The sequence below is a fragment of the Cnephaeus nilssonii genome (assembly GCF_951640355.1).
Source record: "Cnephaeus nilssonii genome assembly, chromosome: 5".
NCBI classification, from domain to species: Eukaryota; Metazoa; Chordata; class Mammalia; order Chiroptera; family Vespertilionidae; genus Cnephaeus; species Cnephaeus nilssonii.
In genome coordinates this window covers 89,392,619-89,416,864 of record NC_137076.1, presented here as the reverse complement: position 1 = coordinate 89,416,864, position 24,246 = coordinate 89,392,619, and the positions used below count along the sequence as shown (strand labels likewise).

At 40.1% G+C, this 24,246-nt stretch overlaps 1 protein-coding gene across 2 annotated transcripts in view; it reads right to left on the bottom strand.

Moving 5' to 3' along the window:
* The window catches only part of G3BP1 (G3BP stress granule assembly factor 1), a 44,897-nt gene that overhangs the window by 7,498 nt on the left and 13,153 nt on the right, over positions 1 to 24,246 (bottom strand). For both annotated transcript variants that reach the window (XM_079770140.1, XM_079770139.1), the window contains exons 2-11: positions 18,580 to 18,692; positions 15,396 to 15,477; positions 13,395 to 13,568; positions 9,751 to 9,841; positions 8,754 to 8,847; positions 7,077 to 7,278; positions 5,894 to 5,995; positions 5,523 to 5,634; positions 5,184 to 5,312; positions 4,758 to 4,867 (exon numbers count right to left, since the gene is read on the bottom strand). In XM_079770140.1, coding sequence (XP_079626266.1) covers positions 4,758 to 4,867; positions 5,184 to 5,312; positions 5,523 to 5,634; positions 5,894 to 5,995; positions 7,077 to 7,278; positions 8,754 to 8,847; positions 9,751 to 9,841; positions 13,395 to 13,568; positions 15,396 to 15,477; positions 18,580 to 18,674 — 1,191 coding nt within the window. In that variant the 5' untranslated portion in view covers positions 18,675 to 18,692. The remainder of the gene's footprint in view (positions 1 to 4,757; positions 4,868 to 5,183; positions 5,313 to 5,522; positions 5,635 to 5,893; positions 5,996 to 7,076; positions 7,279 to 8,753; positions 8,848 to 9,750; positions 9,842 to 13,394; positions 13,569 to 15,395; positions 15,478 to 18,579; positions 18,693 to 24,246) is intronic.

The window sequence follows — 24,246 nt, the reverse complement described above, 5'->3', positions numbered from 1 at the left end:
TTCAGTTTTTCTTTTAAATTCAGAATATATAAGTGATCTGCATACCAGATCACCATGGAAAGGCGATCTGGTATGCAGGAGTATGCAGGCTAGTCCAAAAAAGTCCATTTAAACAGCATAGGAGCACAAGTAACTCTTTAATTGTACTTTATTAAAATAGATCTTATTTTCCCAAAGAATTACATAAGTAGAATATAAGAATTGTCATCTTCTCTATGAATTTCAAGGCTTAGAATAAAACCCCATCACCGAATGTGGAAAGATTGTGCTGCACATATTTATACAAAGTACATATACATCTCAAAAGCATTAATTTTATCTAAATACTAGTGTCCCCGTACACGAATTAGTACACACTGAAAGGAAATTAATTAGAAGAAATATTTAATATCGCTATTCTCGTCTTGCTAATGAAAAGAAAATAGGATTCTACCAAGTCTCCTACCTACCTACTCTAGGACTTCTGTAAGGATCAAATGAGATGAGGCATGGGAAAACGCTTCACAAATATTTGGTTAAACTGTAAAATGTTTGCACCTGGCTATAAAGCAAGTCGAGTTCCTGGGCTGAAGAAACTCCAAGGAGGCTAGTCTCTAAGGAGAGGAAGCCAGGTACAGCTACGTGACATCATTACCCGGCGCCCACAGCCACCGTTTTCCAGGCGGGGCTGGGCTGTGGAAAAGACCTTTGGCGCCATGAGGTCTTAGCAGCGTTGGCTGCAATTTCGTGGGGTGTCACTCCAGGATGGTGGCGGGCCTGTGTCCCATTGGGGGAAGCCAAATGTTGGTTTGTCGGCGCCAGGTCCTTGGTGCCACTTATTTTTAAATGGCTAGTGAGCATTATGGCAGCTTCTGTGTTGAGCGTCTGCCCCCTGGTGGTCAGTGTGTCATAGTTACCGGTAGGACTGACCAACACTTAGCTTATATATATATATATACATATATATATACACACATACATACACACACACACACACACACACATATACATATATATATATATATAAAATTTTCACAAAATGCTATTTGCCTTAGAATTTTGAAAAATACTGAGGACAATAAAGGTAACATTATCTTATTAAAAGAAAAAATATACACGCTAAGTCTTTGGCTTTCCTTTTCACTCAACAGAGCTAAAGTAGGAACAAAGGGTTACTCCAGATTCTAAAGAATTCAATGTACACATTTCATTAGCAATCCTGTTTGCTGAAATACTTTTAAAAATAAATATCTAACAGTACTTGCTCTGCAGATAAGTATTCTATATACTTCACATGTATTCTCTCATTTGACCGTCACAACCCTCTAAGGGTTGTTGTTATACCTATTTTAGGGGCCAGCAAACTAAGGGCCAGGAAGGTTGAGGAACTCTCAGCTCATGGGCCACAACATTAGTGAGTGAGTGATGGAAGAGGACTGTAAACCAAGCCATCCGGCTTGAACCACCACGCTACACAAAAGAATGTCAAATATCATGGTCATCAGGCTTATATAAGCTACTTCTATACTCATAAAAAATTACTGAAGGGATTTCTACCAATACAGTAAGATGAGGGAAAAATCAAGATACATTTGAAGTTCCCAAATTACAAAGACATAATCTGAAAGTATACATTTAAAAAAGGCTTTTTTGAATTCTAATTTATACTTTAAATTCTGATTAAACATATATTTATATTTGTACATTTATATTTTAACACTTAAGATAAATAACAAATATTTTTATAAAAAACACTTCACATGCAATCTGAAGCACTGTTCTAGGCAATCTTCTAGATACAATGGGAAGAATAAAATCATATTAAAGTCTGAAAGATTCAAGGGATAGAGGTTTGTGCTGGGATATTTTGAAACATAGTTATGGAAAACATCGCTGGGAGTTATAGGGTAGAAGCAATCTGAATGAAAAGGTATCAGACATACGACCCCTTCCTGAGACAATTTACTTCAAACAATTCTTATACATAAAGATACCCTGGCTCACGCACGTTCATTAAAAGAAACAAATCCCTATCTTGGGCAATTAACTAGGAAGCCAGTTATCAAGTCTGACATCCTTTGGCCCACTGGGAATATCATACCCTGCAAGGCGGGGGGTGAGGAATCGTTTTTTTGCTAAAGGCCAGTTGGGTATTTATAACATCGTTCACCGGCCATACAAAATTATCGACTTATAAATCAGGCTGCTATATTTAGTCAAACATTTAATTAACTCACTCCTAATGTCTTGGCAGGACCAGACCAAATAATTTTGCGGGCCTTATACAGCCCACAGGCCAGATGTTCCCCACCCCTGCTGTAAGGAAACAAAGAATTCAAGGCTGCACCACAAAGGTTGGCCACTAGACCTATTGTATGCTCGATGATGGATTTAGCCACAAAGCCTACTGGAGATTTCTAGGTTCAATATTCTGTGGCCTTGGTGAGAAAATGAGCTAGTTTTCTCACTTCTCAAAGTTGTGCAGGAGATGCTTCACAAAAATACTAGATTCAATGTACACATCTCACTGGCACTCAAGATAATGCACACCTAGAGGTTAAGGCTCACATAATATTATGACTACATCAAACTTTGCAGTATATAGCCATTAACATTCTGGAGAACCTCTGGGAAATAATGATCTACAACATTCCTATTACATGGTTAATAAAACTTATAGTTTTAATTTGCAGAGACTGAAAGCAGAATACTGGTTGCCAGGGGCTGGGTAGAGAGGATAAGGGAAGAGACTGCTTAATGGGTAAGGGACTTACTATTGATGAAAATGTTTGGGTTTTTTGTGTGTATGTTTTTTTCTGATTTCTTCCTTTTTTTTTTTTTTATTTCAGAGAGGAAGGGAGAGGATGAGAGATATATAAACATCAATGATGAGAATCTGACTGGCTGCCTCCTGCACGCCCTCTACTAGGGATAGAGCCTGCAACGTGGGCATGTGCCCTTGACCGGAATCAAACCCGGGACCCTTCAGTCCGCAGGCTGATGCTCTATCCATTAAGCCAAACTAGCTAGGACTGATGAAAATGTTTTGAAACTAGATAGGTGTTAATAAATGTTACTGTATTGTACTAAAGTTATAGGGGGTACCTTGTAAATTATATAAATGTCTAACCAGGCGTCCTCAAACTACGGCCCGCGGGCCACATGTGGGTGTTTTTGCCGTTTTGTTTTTTTGCTTCAAAATAATATATGTGCAGTGTGCAAAGGAATTTGTTCATAGTTTTTTTTAAACTATAGTCCGGCCCTCCAACGGTCTGAGGGACAGTGAACTGGCCCCCTGTTTAAAAAGTTTGAGGACCCCTGGTAACCACTATGCTGCATACCTCATAATATTGAATGTCAATTATAATAGAAACAATTTTTTAAAAGAAACAAACAAGCCTTAGCTGGTTTGGCTCAGTGGATAGAGCATTGGCCTGTGGACTGAGGGGTCCCAGGTTCAATTTCGGTCAGGGGCATATGCCCAGGTTGTGGGCTTGATCCCCAGTGGGGGGCGTGCAGGAGGCAGCCAATCAATGATTTCCTCTCATCACTGATGTTTCTATCTCTCTTTCCCTTCCTCTCTGAAATCAATAAAAATATATTTTAAAATAAAACTAAGATGAGCCAGTGTGGCTCAGTTGGTTGGGCATTGCTCCGTGCACCAAAAGGTTGATGATTTGAAGGTTGATGGTTCGATTCACCATCAGAGCACATGTCTGGGTTGATGGCTGGATCCCCAGGAGGGGGCCTTCAGGAAGCAGCTGATCAATGTTCAGTTCTCACACTGATGTTTCTCTTTCTCGCTCTCCCTCTCCCTTCCTCTCTCTCTAAAAATCAATAAAAATATTTTTAAAGTAAGACTTAATTTTGTTTTGTGAATTTCACCTCAAATTTTAAAAAGTGAGGTTTTTAAGTTCCCATACCCATCTCAGAAAATTAACAATTATCTCTTTGTTCTTCTCTACTACTAGTGCTACAAAAAGTATTTTTTTGCTACTAATGAAAGATGTCGGGGAAGGGAAAAGTTCTTTAGAACTACACAGTAAGACAATTCCGTTTCTACAATCCCTCTATAATTAGACTAACAGTGATTTTTTAAAAATATTTTTTTATTGATTTCAGAGAGGAAAAGAGGGAGAGAGGGAGAAACATCAATGATGAGAGAGAACCATTGATCAGCTGACTGCCTCCTGCACACCCCACACTGGGGACTGAGCCCGCAACCCTGGCATGTGCCCTAACCGGGAAATGAACTCAGGAACCCTTTCGTCCGCAGGCCGACACTCTATCCACTGAGCCAACAAACTGGCTAGGGCAGACTAACAGTAATTTTAGTAAAAGTGGTTTCCAAACCCAGACAATTTATAGAAGAATAAAAGGCAAAGCTCCTCCTAGTTATAACGCAGGCAGCAGTTTTATACCAAGACTACCCAGGGCAAATAGGCTCTTAAGCTATCTTAGCTAAATACAACATTGCATTTCATGTTCTACACCAGAAGCCACCACCAAGAAAAGGAATTTGCCTAACTCTCAGTGAATCGGGAATTATTCTCATCATTCACTTATTAAAAAACTAAGTTATTTAGACAGAAGCTTTGTTTTTCTAAACTCCCAGGCAGTTCTTTTGATACAAAGGGTTGAACATCATCATAGAATATATTACCCAAACATGTTGGAATAAATTGCACTTTACATATCAGACAGTTATAAGGATAAATATTCCAAGAGCCAACACACATGCTTATAAACAAAAAAAAAAAAGATGAAAAGATGCTTACCCTGTTGCTAAGGACCTTTTGGACAGGCTCAGAATCATCAAACACAACGAAACCAAAATTGGGCAATTTCCCACCACTGTTAATGCGCAGCTCCACCACATTCCCATAATCTGAAAGTGAAATACAAATTCTCAAATAACTTATTAGGACATTTCTTTTAAATAATACACGCACACTATCCAATACGACATGGCTACAGAGTACGTGACATGTGGCTAGTTCAAAACAAGACATGCATTAAGGGTAAAAACACATGACTCTGAAGACTGAGAATAGAAAAATGTATACTATCTCTTACATATTTTTATATGTTGAAATGACAGCTTAGATACCTTGTGTTAAATAATTACATATATGGCTCATCTTCTATTTCTACTGGGCAATGCTGCATTAGATTAATCTAGTGTTTAAAACTCAATCACCTACTTTGAAAGAAATCTTTAAGCTCTGATTTGTCGACCTCATGAGGAAGATTGCCAATGAAGAGTTGGTGACTGTCAGGGTGTCTCACGATTCTTCGGGGTTCAACATCACCTTGCTCACCAGCCTCACGGACTTAAGAGAAAACAAAAGCAACAAGGAAAGACAAAGACACCTTTCAGTGACTGTACCATACAAGTGTTTTCTCTTTACCCTAAATACAGGTAATTTCAACTCTCAGGTAATTTTTTAATCTAAGAAAATATTGAGCACAGCCCTCCCCTGAAACAAGGTACCCACTTCAAAATCCCCCACACTAGAAAGGTCATTCTTCTGAGCTCTTACTTGGTCTAGGTCCCCTCTGGGGAGGAATATTTATCCGTTGTTCTCGAACTCTTTGATCCCTCTGAGGCCTCTGCGGTGGAATCTGAGATTCAGGCTTAGACTCTGGGCGAGGCTGAAACATTTCTAAGTTAACTTTTGTGTAAAAACAAAGCATGCTTACTTTTATCTTGTGAAGTTTCTTAGCTAACAATAAGGTTTAAACTAGAATATGACAATTCCCTCTCACACACAAAAACCATTAAAAACTATCTTTTACCCTTCTCCTCTGGTCTTATAATATTAGTTTCCACATTCTCTAAAGCACTATGAAAAGACAGTACACAAAATAAAAATAGATTCGCCTTAATATGCAAGCTGAATTAGAAATTTACCTGTGAAGCTGGTACTTTAACAACATGAGGTGGTATCCCAGTAACTGGAACAGCACCACTGGGTGGAAGGTTCTTACTGGTCACAGATGCCCAGGAAAATGTCTAAGGTAACAAACACCAATACCAGCTGATTATACCATACATTAAAACAATATAAAAGCCATTAGTTCTTGATTTCTTGTACATGATATATGCATCACATTTTCATAGGCAGGGTAGTTTATAAGTATCTTGAGATTACCCTTCCCCCTCCCCATTTACAAATTTAGTACTAAAATTTCTTAGAAATGCTATGATACAAACACTGATCCAATATTATCAACTTTAGAATTATCTTAAACCCCTTTTCTATCTATATAAAAATCACCAAATCCTGTTATTTAATTTTGAATTATCTTCTTTCCATCTCCATTGCCATGTCCCTAGTCCAAAGTATCATTCATTTTCTCTCTCTCCAGAATTAATATAACAGCCACCTAGCAACTGATCATTCATTCTCAATCCAGCCAACCTACTTTTCTACCTGCAAGGCACTACAACATTTCTTCACAGAGTACCAAATGCAAAGGTTCTGGGAGTTCAGTTAGCATCATCCTGATGTGACAGGAGTTACTGAAAAGTTTCAACATTTTGAAATCAGGTTTCTCATCAGGAAAGTAGTTACATTTCAACAGTTTGCTTCTACTCCTACCATAAAGTTATCCTCAATTAGATTTCATCAAAAAAGGGAGGAAGGTCTATTGTGTCATATTTTTTTAAAGATACATCACCACTTGTTTATTAGAACAAGCATGTAATAATCTGCAATTTAAAAGATGAAATATTAAAAAGATGAGGGGTTGTTGATATGGTGATAAAATAACACCTGAAATTTCTGGTACAAAAAGTATTGAAGATTCCTTAGAGGGGAAAGAAAAGTTACTTTTGATTTTATAAAGCAATATGCATCTCTTATCTGAGGCATGGCTCAGTGTGTAAGAAATTTCCCTGAGCCACCAATATGAAAATGCACATACAGAAGTCAACCAAGCATAACAAGAGAGAGATTTAACCCTTTGCACTTGCTTGCTTTTTTCTCGATTCCTTTATTCTAATGCTAACCATGTTGAGTCACACTCGACATCGAGTGCAAAAGGTTAAAAGTAAATGAGAAGGAGGGTAAAAATAAAGACATGCTACACACCCTCAAGTCTTCCTGCGCTGTCTGAGCGATGTCTGTGGGTGCTGGGGAAGAACTCTTCTGAGCATCCTCAGGAGCAGTTTCCTCCAATACTGGCTCACACTTCTCCTCTTGGATTTCAGATACAGGTTCTTGCTCCGGTTCTGGTTCAGGATCAGGCTCAGGTTCAGCAACAGGTTCCTCTAAATGTTCTTCCAAGTCATTGCTTTCACAGAAAAATTTGAGAAATATCATTCTACCTCCACTGATTTAGCAAAAAATTCTCAAGTATTTATTAATTAACTATAGAACCCAAAAACAGATATAAGAAATTCATGTCTGAGTATTAAAACAAGGCAGTTTTTTAGAAAAGCACTCAATGAGTCCGGCTGGTGTGGCTCCCGTGGTTGAGTGTCAACCTATGAATCAGGAGTTCACAGTTCAATTCCCAAGTTGCAGGCTCGATCCCCAGAAGCCGGGGAAGGGGGGGTGGGGGGGGAGAGGGTGGTGCAGGAAGCAGCCAACCAATTAATTCTCATAATTGATGTTTCTCTCTCTCTCTTGCCCTTCCCCTCTGAAATTAATAAAAATATGTATTTTTAAAAACAACAAACAGAAAAGCACTCAATGAGCAAACCTTAACTACAGTTAGATTGGCTCAATTCTCATAAGCAAATGCATCAAAATGATCAAAATGGATCAAAACTATTACAATTTTCCGATCCCACAACTCTAACAGGCTGTGAGGAGGGGGCAAGGGTAGTTGAGCTGTTCAATAGGCACAGTTTGTTTTGCAGGATGAAAAGTTCCAGAGATGTGTTGTACTACCATGTGCATATAGTTAACACTACTATACATTACACTTAAAATGGTTAAGAAGGTAAATTTTGTTATGTGATTTTACCACACAAATAAAACCTCTCATAATAAACGAGGTAAAAAAAGACATTAATTATGATTCAGAATAATAGTTCTTTAACTTTCACATAAATCAGTTTGTTCAAGCTGTAGATGTTTTCTCCCCTGAAATTCTAACTCGGTAGGTTTGTGGTAGAATAAGTCATTTTCAACCAGCAACGCAGGTGAATACTGTGATAAGTTCATCAGTGCACCTTAAGAAACATATGAAAATATCCTTTAAGCACTGAATATTAACATTACTGGTATCACATGGCAACACATAAATATTGTAGTAATTTCTGTTACTATCTAACACATTTCTGTTCTGGTTGCAGATTTTAAAAAAACACATAAGATACAGTAGCACATTTATTGTCTCAGTTAATGATATTCTTTACTGCTATAAATCATGTCTGAATTTCTATCTATTTATGCCTAATCTGCAAACAAGTCCTAGTAACTTTATAGTCATCCTCTTCCCCAAAGCATTTAATGCTGTGGCTTGCTAGGATGTGTTCATTACTTGGTAAGAAAGCCTAACTCTTTTACACTTCTACCCAGAAAAAAACTAAGCCAAAAAGCAACTGGTAGATACTATTTAAATAGTCCTCATAATGCAAAGTATATTGAACACATTATAGATTTTTGGAAGCTCAAAGGTACCAAAAGTAAAATCTTTCTTTTGGGAAATTATCACTATTTTCTGAGGTAATTCTGAGATTACATGACTGCCCTCCAACAAAGGGAAAGACCAAACAACCCCAATTCTCAAGAGCTCTGGACAGAAAAAGTTTTCCTTACCTGACAGTCTGATCATAGAAAGTTCCACCATCATCAGGTACCACTTCTGGTGTTTGCTGTCTTTCTTCAGGTTCCTCTACTTCTTCCTCAGATTCTAAGTGAGAAAAGAAACGTAAAGTACTTTGTGCTTACTTAATTCACAAATAAATTCTCTTTCACAATGTTCATCATAATAAAAAATGCAGACTTAAGCAGATATATATTTAAAAAGTCAAGAAAATAAGGCAATTTAGTAAAATCATAGCATAGGCTTTAAGGACACTGTAGTGTCGGGTTAAGAACATGGAATCTGAAGTCATATTGCCAGTAATCCAATACAGACTGTACCACTATATCAGCTATATGCCATCGGGAAAATTGCCTGTCTTTATTGCAGTGCCCTAATCTATTAAATGGGAACAACAGTGCCTAAAGTACTTACTTATCTATAAGGCTATAGTATTACATAATAAATATAAAGCACTTAGAATCCTCTCAGCCATACAGAAATTATTCTGACAATTCTCCATGTGTCTCTTGTGTTTCTACACATCTTACAATTGAGGCAATGGCTATCCTTTGTTCCAGACTATCTTTTAAGAACATTTACAGAGCAAACAACCTCAGAAAAGTGTCTCCCTCCAGATACAAAGGCAGGCATGTTTACTGTCCATTCTGAAAGATCTGGGTTCCCTAAACTTAAGGTTCCATTCTTATAACGCATCCCACTGCAATGCAGGTATCATTTGGACTTCAATATCCTGTGGAAATTGTGACAAAAAAAATGCTACTTATTTTTGCTGTAATAGCCTATCTACTTCTGACTTAGGAGTTTTATGTCTTCTACCAATATCCATGAACTTGTTAGCTTCAAGTAGGTTAAAAACTCAGGCCCTTCATACATCTTGACAACTACAAGTTGTTAATGAAGAATACAGAGTATAACGAAAACATTCAAGAAACCCATATTCTTTCAGGTCAATTAATGCCATCAAAAAAATTTAGGCAAGTAACTTACCCTCCTGAGGCTCAGTGACAAAGCCACCAAAGACCTCATCTTGGTATCTGAAGATATCATTGTGAACGTAGAACTTATTTGCAACAGAGCCCTGCAACACCAAAAAGTTTTTACTTACTCAGCAGACTTTTAAAAAGCCAAATCACCCTACACTGGCAGTTCTCAACTATAGGCATTATTGCCCCTCCAAGGAGCTATTTAGCAATACCTGCAGGCATTTCCGTTTTCACATAGAGAGTGAAACTGACAACTGAGTAGAGGACAGGGATGCTGCTAAGCATCCTTCAAATGCACAGAACAGCCAGCCACAACAAAGACTTATTGGCCTAAAATATTAACTGTGCCAAGGTTGTAAAACCCTACTCTACATTATGGCTGTTAAAAACAACACTCAAATATATGGTTTGCTCGGTTTTATTTTTTTAAAATTATAAGAAAAAGTTTATTTAGAAAGCTACATAGGTAGTAGAAGTGAGCCAGCTGGGCTGCATAAGCTCAGGAATCAAGTTACAGAGGTAGAGGAAGAGCTCTTAGAGCTTAGGAGAAAGGCAAAGGTAATGTGCCTGGGGGCAGGGGGGAGTGTGGGGGGGAGTGGAGAAGGGGAAGGGAAAGGCGCTGGCATGCTCCCAAGTGAAAGAGCCTCAAATATATGGTTTGCTTTACATACCAACAGTTGGATGCCCAAAATGTGATAAAGCTTTAAGGATGTAAGATGCCACAGCCCTCACCTCAAATCATTTCTTGAACAACAAATACCTATTACCAACTTCAGCCGATATTTTAAATTCCCTAATTCTGTACCCGACTATTGATACAAGCACTCAAGAGTGGGGTAGCTGGAAAAGTTTGCCTATACTAGACTTAAGATACTCGAGTCTAAATCCAACTATGTCAACTCCTAGTTATTCAACCTCTAAGACTGTTTCCTCATCTGTAAAAAGGAATACCAACATATACCTTAGAGCTTTCAGTATTAAATGAGATAGACTTTCCCTCTTTTATATCCCAACTAACTCCATGCAGATTCAGAAAGTCATCAGCAGTTTTACACTGTAGATAATCAAAGCCTTCCTCTAAAAATTATGACTACAATGACATGTAATTTTCAAAGACAACTGAATTATTTTATGTTCAAACAGTAAAATGATAGGAGGCTTTTAGATTCACAATCCTAAACAGAATATTATCTTAAGAGTAATGGTAAAGAAAACATTTAATCAGCAAGTCCTTATTGAGCCACTTCCACAGACTTAAGCAGATAGGCTTCCTGCCATGGTTCAGTCTGGACCAGTTGGGAAAACAGTACAAAAGCAATTATTGAACATAAATCTGTGGTCCTTTAATAAACATGATAACTAAAAAGAGCCAGGGCTTCTTGAAGAAAACAGCTGATCCAGGGCTGGGGCTGGGGCAGGGGCTGGAGTTGAAGCAGAGACAGTGCAAGATGAGCCTGAAGCATCTTCTGCCACAAAGTTACAAAGTGATTAAAAAAAAAAAAAAAAAGACACACACACACACACACACACACACACACACACACACACAGAAGCTGGCTTAAAGGGGTTCATACTTACCATTTCTGGGACATTTTAGACATTAATATAAAGTTAGCAATGGATTAAACCCATCACATAAAACTTCATGAATGACAAGAGATAGGAGAAAACGCAAAGCTTTTTACAGTAGAATACCAATTAATATTGAATGATAGAATCATATAATCATCATTTGTAACTATTCAAAGTAGCAGTTAGTTCTGGCAAGAATCATCAATGAATGAAAAAACTACTACATAAGTTTGATGAAGAATGGGGTATTTGGCCCTAGCTGGTTTGGCTCAGTGGATAGAGCATCAGCCTGAGGACTGAAGGGTCCTGGGTTCAATTCTGGTCAAGGGTTCATGCCTGGGTTTTACAGGCTCTATCCCTAGTAAGGGGGGGCAGGGCTGCAGAAGGCAGCCAATCAATGATTCTCTCTCATCATTGATATTTCTATCTCTCCCCCACTTCCTCTCTGAAATCAATAAAAACATTTAAAAAAAAAGAACAGGGTATTTGCAGTCTCAAGGAACCACCCACAATCTACACTAATAAAAGAGAAACATGCAAATTAACCATCACTCTGCTACACCCAACAGCCAATCAGGAACGAGTATGCAAATTAACCCAACCAAGATGGCGGCCACCCACGGAGCTAGAGCAAGCAGGAGGCTTGGGTTGCCCTGGCAATGGAGGAAGCCAAGCTTCCCTACCTGGCCGGCCCTGGCCTCAGCTCAAGGCTACAAAGTTTCTATTATAGAAGATAAATAAATCCTAGATACTTGCTTCCAGCTGGCCCTGGCCTCTGCTCAAGGAGGCACTAGGGAAAAAAAAAAGGGGAAAAAAAGGAGGGGCTGGGACCTTAGGTCGCTGGGGGGATGGGATGGCAGGGGCCGTTGGGGGTAAGCAGTCGAGCAGGGGGGCCAATTGGGGGTGAGCAGGCCGTCAGTGGGGGGCGGGCAGTTTGGAGTGAGCAGGCCAGCAGGGGGGGGTCATTGAGGGTGAGCAGGCCACTGGGAAGGGAAGATGGGGGCAAGCAGGCCAGCAGGAGGGGCAGTTGAGGTTGAGCAGGCTGGCACGGGGGGGGGGGGGCAGTTGGGGTGATCTGGCTGGCTGGGGGGCATTTGGGGGCGAGCAGGCCAGTGGCAGGGGGCAGCTGGGGGCAAGCAGGCTGGCAGGCAGAGTGGTTAGGGGCAATCAGGCAGGCAGGCAGGTGAGCGGCTGGAGCCATCAGTCCCAGATTGTGAGAGGGATGTCCAACTGCCAGTTTAGGCCCGATCCCTGTAAACCGGCAGTAGGACATCTTTCGAGGGGTCCCAGATTGGAGAGGGTGCAGGCCGGGCTGAGGAACACCACCCCCACACTCATGCGTGAATTTCATGCACTGGGCCACTAGTTTATTTATAAATGAGCAAAGTAAAACTAGTTTATTTATAAATGAGCAAAGTGATGAAACCTGTTGACCATCGCCTTAAGTGGCGAAAGTTTACATCACTAATAAGAGGATTAAAAGAAATCAAGAGCCTCCCTAATATGAGGCAATGAAAGAACTTAAGTGTATAACTTAAATCTAATCACAAGAAGTATCAGACAATTCAAACTGAGGCATTCTACAAAGTAACTTGATCATACTCTTCCAAAATGTCAATGCCACCAAAAAACAAAAAATAAAAGTAAACTATCAGAGCTATACACAATGTGTACTCCTTCCTGTACTCAATCTTAGACCGGGGAGGTGGATGGGGATTACTGTAAAGGACATTATTGGGAAGATAACCAAAATTTAAATATGGACTATAGATTAATAACTATATTACATCAATACTTCATGAATTTGATAACTATACTATGGTTATGAAATGCTCACTTAAGATTTGAAGATGACTAGGCATATTTCTAACTTACTATCAAATGGCTTAGAAATTAAAATGATAGGTTAATAGAAAAAGAATTCTAAATGTATGGACAAGTGTTGACAGTGGCTCTAGGTAAGAAGTATATAGGAGTTAATTGTACTGTTGTTATAACTTTTCTTTAAATTGGAAATTTCAAAAATGAATACTTTTTTAAGAGATACACAACCATTCACTGTTTCTTTTTTCATACCTCAGGAGCAAGGACAAATGTCTGCATGAATCTCCTCAAAGCCTGGTTATTATTGGAGAGCAATCCCATCACCTGGACCACCACACCATCATTCAAAGTGGCATGAGCATCAACATGGCGAATCTTAGTGTGGCAATTGGTGAAGTTTTGTGACATCACTTTCCTATGGATTTCCTAAGGAATGAAAGCATAGGTTAATGCCTTAAAACTTACACAATCTCCAACAACAAAAAATTTCCCACATAACACAAGTAAAGAGAATTTACATGTTTAAATTACAAACTATACAGACCCTATTCTGATTTGTCTTCTTTTTTTATATGTAACAGCTTGAGCCAAACTGATGACATATGGCAGGCAGCAAGATGTCAAATGCTCCCCCATAACTTGCTTTAATATAGTATACTTAAGAGGCCCAGTGCACAAAATGTGTGCACTGGGGGGGGGGGGGGGGGGTCGGGGGGAGGCGGAGAAGGAAGAGGGGGTCCCTCAGCCTGGCCTGAACCCCCTCGCAGTCCGGGACCCCTCAATCCTTACCTCTCGGCTCGCTGCTCCTTAGCACTGCCGCAGAAGCGGGAGAGGCTCCCACCACCACCACAGAGCGCCATAAGCCCAGCTTCTGGCTGAGCGGGGCACCCCCTGTGGGAGCGCACTGACCACCAAGGGGCAGCTCCTGCATTGAGCATCTGTCCCCTGGTGGTCAATACGCATCATAGCAACCAATCGTTCTGCCGCAAAGGTCACTTAGGCTTTTATTATATAGATTAGAGGCCCAGTGCATGATTGAATCATGCACGTGTGGGGTCCCCTACACGCTTTCGCTTTTCGTGGTGGAGCTGGGTGCCTGTCTGCTGGTACACCAGGCCTTTCAAAGCCTCTGGCTCGGCGGAGGCTTCTGAAAGGCCTGGTGCCGGAGCAGACAGGCACCCAGCTCCCCCACTTTTGATGGTCCGCGGCCGCTGAGGGGGGCTGCCGCGGACACCTGGCTACCCTGCCCTTGAGAGGCGCAGCTGGGTGTCCGCGGCAGGCCCCCTCAGCGCCGTGGATCTGGCCGTTGAGAGGCACAGGGGGCGGGAGTCCCGCCCCCTGCGCCTCTCAACAGCAGGGTAGCCCCCCTCAGTGGCAGTAGATCCATGCCTCTCAATGGCCGGATAGGCCACCCCGAGTCCCGCCCCCCAGCCTCCCGCCGCCTAATCGTGGGCGTAGCGGAGTGATGGTAATTTACATGTTACTCTATTATTAGAAAGGATTCCTCATGACCACCCCTGAGCCTTGTAAATTATTGTATTGAACATACCTAAAAATATTTACAGCCCTTGACGGTTTAGCTCAGTGGATAGAGCATAGGCCTGGGGACTGAAGGGTCCCAGGTTTGATTCTGGTCAAGGGCACATGCCCAGTTGCCCAGTGAGGAGCATGCAGGAGGCAGCCAATCAATGATTCTCTCTCATCACTGATGTTTCTCTCTCTCCTCCCTCCCTTCCTCTCTGAAATCAATAAAAATGTAGTTAAAAAAAATATGTAAAAGTTTATAATAGATGACCCCATGCTAAAACCAATAATCTCCTCACATATAAAAAAAACTTCACAATATGTAATACAAAATGAGCAATGTGACATCATAAGCATTTCAATAACTACCGTATTAACCCTTTGCACTCGCTTGCTTTTTTCTTGATTCCTTTATTCAACTCGGGATTTTTTAAATACCCCAGATTTTACAAAGCGCGGCAGTAGAATAAAAAACTGGAGTTTCTTTTCATACAAACTTATTTATTTGAATTTTTTTATATTTCAAATTATTGATACATTCAAAGAGTAATTTGCACTCGACATCCGAGTGCAAAAGGTTAACCAAATAGTTATTAAATACCTGAATTTTTCAAAACTTGACAAATTTGATCTTTCAGTATCAGCAAATCTATTAAGCATGCATCTACCTCAATTTTAGGGATTATTTTCTAGCTGCTAAACCACCTACATAAAGCTTGGTATGCTTACTTTCTGTCCGTAGACTGCATCTGCTGGCTTTCCATTTGAATCCAATCCCCCGTGGACATAAGAAGAGTTCTTTCCATAAAACCTGTCAAACAGGAATATAATTTACTTGTCATCTTCCTAAGAACAGGTATTAATTTTTCATGTTTGGTACCTAACTGCCTGAGCAGCAGATTCTTGGAAGCAAGAATGTGCTTTCTTTTTCATCTTTGTATACAATCATGGATCCATCCCCTACATGTCAGTAAACACTGCTGAATGGGAATGGATTTGGTCAATGAGGTGAACACTTATATTACTAGTCACACCTTCCAGGTTTCAGAGTAGGATGATCATGTTGAGAAGGATCTTCAAGTTAATGTCAGGAAGGGCACTTAAAATAAAACAAAAGTCCCTGTTTTCACTCAAGAAGCAATAAGGCAGTTTTGAAATAGATGAGGACACCTATACTCTCCATAGACTTGGAGAGTCCTTTTGTATCCCAGAATGCAGGTAAGGAATTTCCATTAAACTCATCATGCAAGTGTGTTTTAGTACTTTTTAGTAATGTTTGCTGATGCACTACAAGCTGTAGATTTTAATTCCCATAGCTTTTTCATTTTTCTCTATCCTCGACTGCTGTGTCTCATCACAATTCTATACTGGATCAGGAAAGCCAACCCACGGTTTACCACCCTATAAGGATTTATTGATATCTGTACTTTATATAAATAATTTTCACAAATGAGCCCATAAGTGCCATTTCTACATCTTGACTCTACCTCCCCCAACCCCTAAAAGGAGAAAGATCTGGGCCCACAAGACCCCAAGTATACCTTTTAATTGTTAGTTATTAAAAGGTTGCACGTCAGCCAGTGAAATCAATTCACTGCTGGTAAGCCACTTTTCATATCTTAGAGATAAAATGTGAAAGAAAAAGGATGTCTTAGAATAAAAAAATGTCAATGTTGATAAGAAATATATGAATGTACTTGGTTAGTTTCTTTCAACTCCTGCTTACTAAATTCAAATTTACCTAACTTGTAAGGGTAAGAATAAAATTTTGACCTAAGTCCTAACCAGTTTGGCTCAGTGGATAGAGCATCAGCCTGCGGACTGAAAGGTCCCGGGTTCAATTCCGGTCAAGGGCATGTGCCTTGGTTGCGGGCACATCCCCAGTAGGAGGTGTGCAGGAGGCAGCTGATCGATGTTTCTCTCTCATCGATGTTTCTGGCTCTCCCTTTCCCTTCCTCTCTGTAAAAAAATCAATAAGATATATTTTTTAAAAAAATTTTTTTTGACCTAAAACACAACAAAAGGCCCAGCCAGTGTTGCTCAGTGATTGAGGGTGGACCCATGTACCAAGAGTGGTTGGCAGTTTGATTCCTGGTGAGGGCACATGCCCGGGTTTTGGGCTTGATCTCCCGTGAGGGGCATGCAGGAGGCGGCCAACTGATGTTATCTCTCATTGATGTTTCTATCTCCCTTTCCTTTCCTCTCTCTCTAAAAACATTAAAAAAAAAAAAACTTAAAAATTTTAATAAAAAATAAAACACAACAAAAACTTTGGATACTTTTTCTATCACTAACTGTCATGAATACCAGCAGATTTTTAACTCTTTAGCATCTTTATCTGCAAAATGAGATTAACTCTATACAATGCCTTACCAAAAAGTTTTGGAAAAGATCAAAAAGAAACAGGTACAAGAAATATTTCCCATTTCTAGAGTACATACATAGAAAAATGGTTACCATGGTTTTACTTCCATGTTTAATTCATGTTTTAATTTACAACAAGCATTATTATTTCCACTAAAAAGAGCCCCTAATTTCTAAAAGCATAGCAACACTAAAGTATGTTATTACAAGAACGGTCTTCAATAGTCTTCAATACATTCTTACTAAATAATTCATGACTCAACAAAAACAGCAAAACAATGAACAAACAAAAGCATAAATATACCTTTAGATTTTCAGGCATTATTTTTCTGATAATGTATAAGTTTTGTTAACTTAAGTCTAATTTTTAAATAATATTTGTAGCCCTGGCTGGTTGTTCAGTGGTTAGAGCATCCACCTGCAGACTGAAGGGTCACAGGTTTGATTCGTGGTCAAGGGCACATACCTTGGTTGCAGGTTCCCCAGCCCCAGTAGGGGCACAGTGCGGGAAGCAACCAATCGATGTGTCTCTCTCAAGTCAATGTTTCTATCACTCTCTACCCCCTGCCTCCCTTCCTTCTCTCTCTCTAGAAATAAATGGAAAAAATATCCTTGGATGACGATTAAAAAATTATCTATATGCTAGAGGCCCGGTGCACGAATTCGTGCACAGGTGGGGTCCCTCAGCCTGACTGATGATCGAGGCCTATCGAAGGGCCGGCCAGGGGGAGGGACAGCGGGAGGTTGATGGGCCAGGGGCAGAAGGGCCATGGGAGGTTGGCCGGCTGGCACCCCAATCGGGGCCATGGGGGGTGGTTGCCGGCCGGGGGGAGGGACTGCAGGAGGTTGGCTGTGGGAACGCACTGACCACCAGTGGGCAGCTCCTACATTGTGCGTCTGTCCCCTGGTGGTCAGTGCACATCATAGCGAATGCTCGACAGGTCGTTCCAGTTGTTCATAAGAGCTGCCCCCTGGTGGTCAATGCACTCCCACAGCAGGAGCACTGCTCAGCTGACTGACGGGCACCAGACGCAGGGCTCACGGCTGGCCGCAGCAGCCCGGAAACCGCAGCGGAGCAGCAGCAGCGAGCCTACCAAGTGGCGGCAGCAGGCACAGTGGGGCCGGGATGAGCAGGAGTGGCAGGCAAGAGCAACGGCGCTGGACTGCCGGTTTTGGCCCAATCCCCGCAAGCTATGCCAAGGGACCCCACCGGTGCACAAATCCATGCACCGGGCCTCTAGTAATAATAATATTTGTATATTCTATTTAAAATGGTATCATTTTAACAACCACAATTTATTGGCACTTATATAAAGCACCATTAGACATTTTGACTTGGGGTGGTAAACACACAATACAATATACAGATGATGTATTGTAGAGTTATATACCTGAAACCCATATAATTTCATTAACCCATATCACCCCAATAAATTCAATGAAAAGAAAGCACTATTATGCAACAACCCTACAGGTGAAGGATGAATAAGAGAATTTCAAGGATAAAAAACCACATACTAAAAAACAGCAGTTGAAGGAGAACTTTTACCTGTGCAGCATGTCTGGGGCCTGGTTCAGCAGTGTGTAATACTGTCTCACGAATTCCCGCCCGACCAGCAGGGGACTAGGCTTCTCCATAACCATTGCTTTGGTCAATTCAACCTGGAAAAAAAACAACAGTTAAATTTGTTCAACCGGAAAGATCAAGTACTTACAAAGGGAAAAAGTAGCAGGGGAGAAGATAATCATTTAGCTAAAACCAACTCAAAAGTAAAGACAAGATTACTTTAGAAATTCTTGGTTTGAAAAAGAAATAATTATTATAAAAACAAAACACACAGACCAGGTGAGATTTTATACATTGAAATTTATTGTAATCAGAGAAATACTGTGAGAAAAAAAATATCACTATAAAAAATTAATTCATCGCCCTAAGCAGTTTGGCTCAGTGGATAGAGCGTCGGCCTGCAGACTGAAGGGTCCCAGGTTTGGTTCCGGTCAAAGACATGTACCTTGCTTTCGGGCACATCCCCAGTAGGGGGTGTGCAGGAGGCAGCTGATCAATGTTTCTCTCCCATTGATGTTTCTAACTCTCTATCCCTCTCCCTTCCTCTCTGTAAAAAAAAAAATTAATAAAAAAATATATATAATTAATTCATCATTATTCCCAATATTCAATTTTCTTAAACTGAATATAAGAAACTCAAAGGTACATATTTCCATCCTACCGTAATTTTCCAAATTAATTTAACCCAGAGTATTCGAGTTATAAATTACAAACATATTCTTATTTATGGAGCTATTTCATTTGAGGATAAAATCAAACAATAAATACAGCTTAAGACATATGGGCACATACTATCACATTTTTAATCAAACTAAGTCAGAGAAATATTTGGTATCTTTAAAAACAAAACCTGGAAGTTCTAAATATGCTCAATTTATTCTATAATGGGACCAAAAATAATCTGAAAATAATGTGGGTAAAAAAAGTTAAAATGTTTTTACTCAACAAAATAATCTTTATCACCTCAAAATTATCATTATGATTTAAAGTTAGTACCTTTGAGCATTAAGAAAGGCACCTGACAGATACTAAGTCCTCAATTATTGTCAGTTATTATTTTAAAAGAACTTTAAGGATATGATTTTTTTAATCATTCTGCTGTACATCTGAAACTAATACAAAATAATATTGAAAGTAAACTGTTATTGAAAAAAATTTCAAACCTAAAAAATAGGAAAGAAAAACTTTGAAAGGTATTTGGCGTGAGATAATCCTAACTTTTTACTTAAGAGGTAAAATTATCTTGAATTTAAACATAGAGGGGTATATACAGATTAATTACAGTATCAATTAAGGAGACAAATTTTATTTCAGTTTTCTAAAGGATGGGCAAGCCCTAGCCAGTTTGACTCAGTGTATAGAGCGTTGGCCTGTGGACTCAAGGGTCCCGGGTTCAATTCCGGTCAGGGACACATGCCCAGGTTGCGGGCTCAGTCCCCAGTTGGGGGCGTGCAAGAGGCAGCCAATCAACGATTCCCTCTCATCATTGATGTTTCTGTCTCTCTCTTCCTCTCCCTTTCTCTCTGAAATCAATAAAAATACATTAAAAATAAAAAATCTAAATAAAAAAAGGATAGGCAAAGTGGACTGAGTTTGGTTTGTCAATTCCTGAATAAGCAGTTTGTGGAGATATTTTATCCTCACCCACTGCATTTCCTCATTATTTTTTTTCTTTTCCTTTTTTTAAAGACTTTATTTTTATTGTTGACATTATTACAGATGTCCCCATCCTTATTATTCTTAAATCTGTCCCACTTACTTGTTTCACCAGAATGTAAGAAATTAGTTGAAGGCCTGTTCTGCATTTTCCCCAAATTACAGCCCCTATGAAATAGCTTCCCAGTCATACTGAAGAGTAGTTAGCCTGCAGGCATGGTTATGAGGATATCTGTAACAAGAATTTGGATCCCAAGTCTTAAACTAATAAACTTCAAGTAGACTAACCTGAGGCAGAATGTGAAATGGCTGTATTTTTTCCCCTGGCTCTTGGTCCAGGAAAAGATAATTCCAGATGTTTTTACTGATCCTAGATTCTTCAGAACTTACAGATTACAGTTGGATATTAAAGGTTCTTAATAGTCATCTAGCCTGCAGTTTCTGAGTTTTAAGATTTCCCATTACTTACTTAACCCTTTGCACGTGCTTGCTTTTTTCTCGATTCCTTTATTCTACTCGGGATTTAATTTTTTAAATACCCCAGATTTTACAAAGCGTGGCAATAGAATAAAAAACTGGAGTTTCTTTTCATACAAACTTATTTATTTGGATTTTTTTATATTTCAAATTATTGATACATTCAAAGAGTATAAAAAGAGCTGCTACCGATGCTAACCGTGTCGAGTCACACTCGACATCCGAGTGCAAAAGGTTAAACCAGAGTGACTACACTTTAAATTTTCCTTTCTTAAAAGGGCTTAGCTTCTCACACTAGCTGGTTTGGCTCAGTTTATAGAGCATCAGCCTGCAGACCAAAGGGTCCTGGGTTTGATTCCAGTCAAGGGCATGTACCTTCGTAGCAGGCTCCGCCCCGGCCCTGGTCAGGAGTCCTGCAGGAGGCAACCAATCGATGTTTCTCTCATATCAATGTTTCTGTCCTTCCCTCTCTCTCTTCCCTTCTCTCTAAAAAATAAATAAATAAATGGAAAAATATCCTCGGGTAAGGATTAACAAAAACAATCCTATATAATAAAGAGGTAATATTCAAATTGACCATCACACCAACATACAAGATGGCTGCCCCCATGTGGACTCAAGATGGCAGCCACAAGATGGCCAGCAGGGGAAGGCAGTTGGGAGGGACCAGGCCTGCAAGGGAGGGCAGTTGGGGGCAACCAGGCCAACAGGGGAGGACAGTTAGGGGCGACCAGGCCGGCAGGGGAGGGCAGTTGGGGGAGACCAGGCCAACAGGGGAGGACAGTTAGGGGCGACCAAGCTGGCAGGGGAGGGCAGTTAAGGGTGACCAGGCCGGCAGGGGAGGGCAGTTGGGGGCAACCAGGCCTGCAAGGGAGGGCAGTTGGGGGCGACCAGGCCTACAGGGGAGGACAGTTAGGGGCGACCAAGCCAGCAGGGGAGGGCAGTTAAAGGTGACCAGACTGGCAAGGGAGGGCAGTTAGGGGTGACCGGGCCAATAGGGGAGGACAGCTGGTGGCAACCAGGCCTGCAGGGGAGGGCAGTTGGTGGTGACCAGGGCTGCAGGGGAGGACAGTCAGGGGTGACCAGGCCTGCAGGGGAGGGCAGTTGGGGGCAATCGTGTCGGCAGGGGAGCAGTTAGGCATCAATCAGGCTGGCAGGGGAGTGGTTAGGGGTGATCGGGCTGGCAGGCAGAAGTGGTTAGGGGCAATTAGGCAAGCAGGCAGGCAAGCGGTTGGGAGCCAGCAGTCCTGGATTATGAGAGAGATCCCAGATTGGAGAGGGTGCAGGCTGGGCTGAGGCACAGCCCCCCGCCACTGCCCTGCACGAATTTCGTGTACCCAGCCTCTAATAACTAAATGTGATTAAATGTTAAAAAAAAAAAAAAGGGGGTGGGGGGTGGCGGGACTTAGCTTCTCTACTGAAAAATCACTAACATCTGACCCAATGTCAGATTAAAGAAAAAATTCCCAGATCTCAGAACTATTTTCAGAATGTTAAACCAGTCTTCCAATTCCTCAGAAACTGATGAAGTTAATACCATTTTTATTCCATTAAGTTGTATTTACATATTTTTAAATATATTGAGGCTGAACAGAAAGTTTTGCTTCCCTGTCTCATCCAAAATATACAATTTATCCACAATATAAAAAGCAATTTAAACGGAACCTTCATGACAGGACTGATAAACCAGAGAAAGAAAACAGTACAATTAAGTAAACACCGATCTTTTTTTTTTTTTTTAGTGCCCTTAACCTGAATTGAACCCAAGACCCTTTGGTGGACAGGCTGATACTCCATCCACTGAGCCACACTGGCCTCCTCCTATCTTTTTCCACTAATTGCACTCCCTTCTCTTCAGTACCATATGCTCTTATTCACTAGGCAATACTACAAATGTCACCATTACTAGGCCAATAACATCAACCTAACTTTGTCCTTTGATACTGTCAAGTAGTTTCATTAAAATATAAATTTCTAGCCCTGGCCGGTGTGGCTCAGTGGATAGAGCGTTGGCCTGCGGACTGAAGGGTCCCAGGTTCAATTCTGGTTAAGGGCATGTACCTTGGCTGCGGGCACATTCCCAGTGGGGGGTGTGCAGGAGGCAGCTGATCGATGCTTCTCTCTCATCGATGTTTCTAACTGTCTATCCCTCTCCCTTCCTCTCTGTAAAAAATCAATAAAATATATATAAAATATAAATTTCTAAGTAACATTTTATCAAATACTATTTCTCATGTCCAATCTTCCTATGCAAAAATCCTGAAAATCCTTTAGGTTGTATATCAAAGGTAAAAAACAAAAACAAAAAAATTAAACCTCTAGACCACCTCTAGAATTTCTCTTTTCTCTTTCTGTGAGATTACCTATATAATTCAAATTAAAAGAATTTTAAGCCGAAACCGGCTTGGCTCAGTGGATAGAGCGTTGGCCTGCGGACTGAAGGGTCCCAGGTTCGATTCCGGTTAAGGGCATGTACCTTGGTTGCGGGCACGTCCCCAGTGTGGGGTGTGCAGGAGGCAGCTGATCGATGTTTCTCTCTCATCGATGTTTCTAGCTCTCTATCCCTCTACCTTCCTCTCTGTAAAAAAATTAATAAAATATATTAAAAAAAAAAAAAGAATTTTAAAAGCTCATTATTGGTTTCACTGAACCATTATCATCAACATTTTATTTCAGGTCATCACCATAAAACCAAGTAAGTAAAATCAAACATATTTATATGCTAAATTTATCTTCATCACATTTGTGCATTTTTCTTAACTGCTATAATTCTGGACCTTGTCAGAGAAATACTTATAATTCACCAAGTTTCCAAACATTAATTTTTTTAGTTTACTAGCTTAACATAATTGAAAACTAGGTTTATAATTACAATTTCTGAATTTTCCAAACAGATGGTACTTTATTTGGGGTTGAAATTTTCAACTTCAGAAACATGCAATATAGCTACATTGAAACCAAATTTTCAATACTCTAGTACTAAAGTTACAAGTTTTAATGTGGATCATCAGGGTTGCTTCCAAGGCTTATTTATGTATACCACTGGCACATGTGGTTCCACTAAAATGAAAGCTTTGGCTCTTGAAGTCTCTCCTTTAAGCACTTCTATAATAAACATTGAACAATGAGCCCAAGGGAAACTGTAGCAGTATTTAAAAATAATATTCTTGGCAATTATTTCTCAATAAAACTGGGGGAAAATTATGTCCACGTGACTAAAATATATAGTACTTTAGTAGAAAGGAACTGTATTGCTTCACTGTTCAAAAAAGGGGCTGATTTCAAAATTAAAATATCAAAGGATTCAAGAATTCCACATTAGGAAGAATGCAAGCTTCTTACTACATGTTACATTTCTTAAGAATAGAGATAATTTCTTACATAACTTTCTACTCCTAAAACTTAATAGTAGCTGAAACATTAATAGGAAATAAGTTTTCTTTCATTCAACATTCTCACACAAATGGAGGATAAAATTTTATGCAAGCAAAATGAATATCTGACCATCCATTTGTC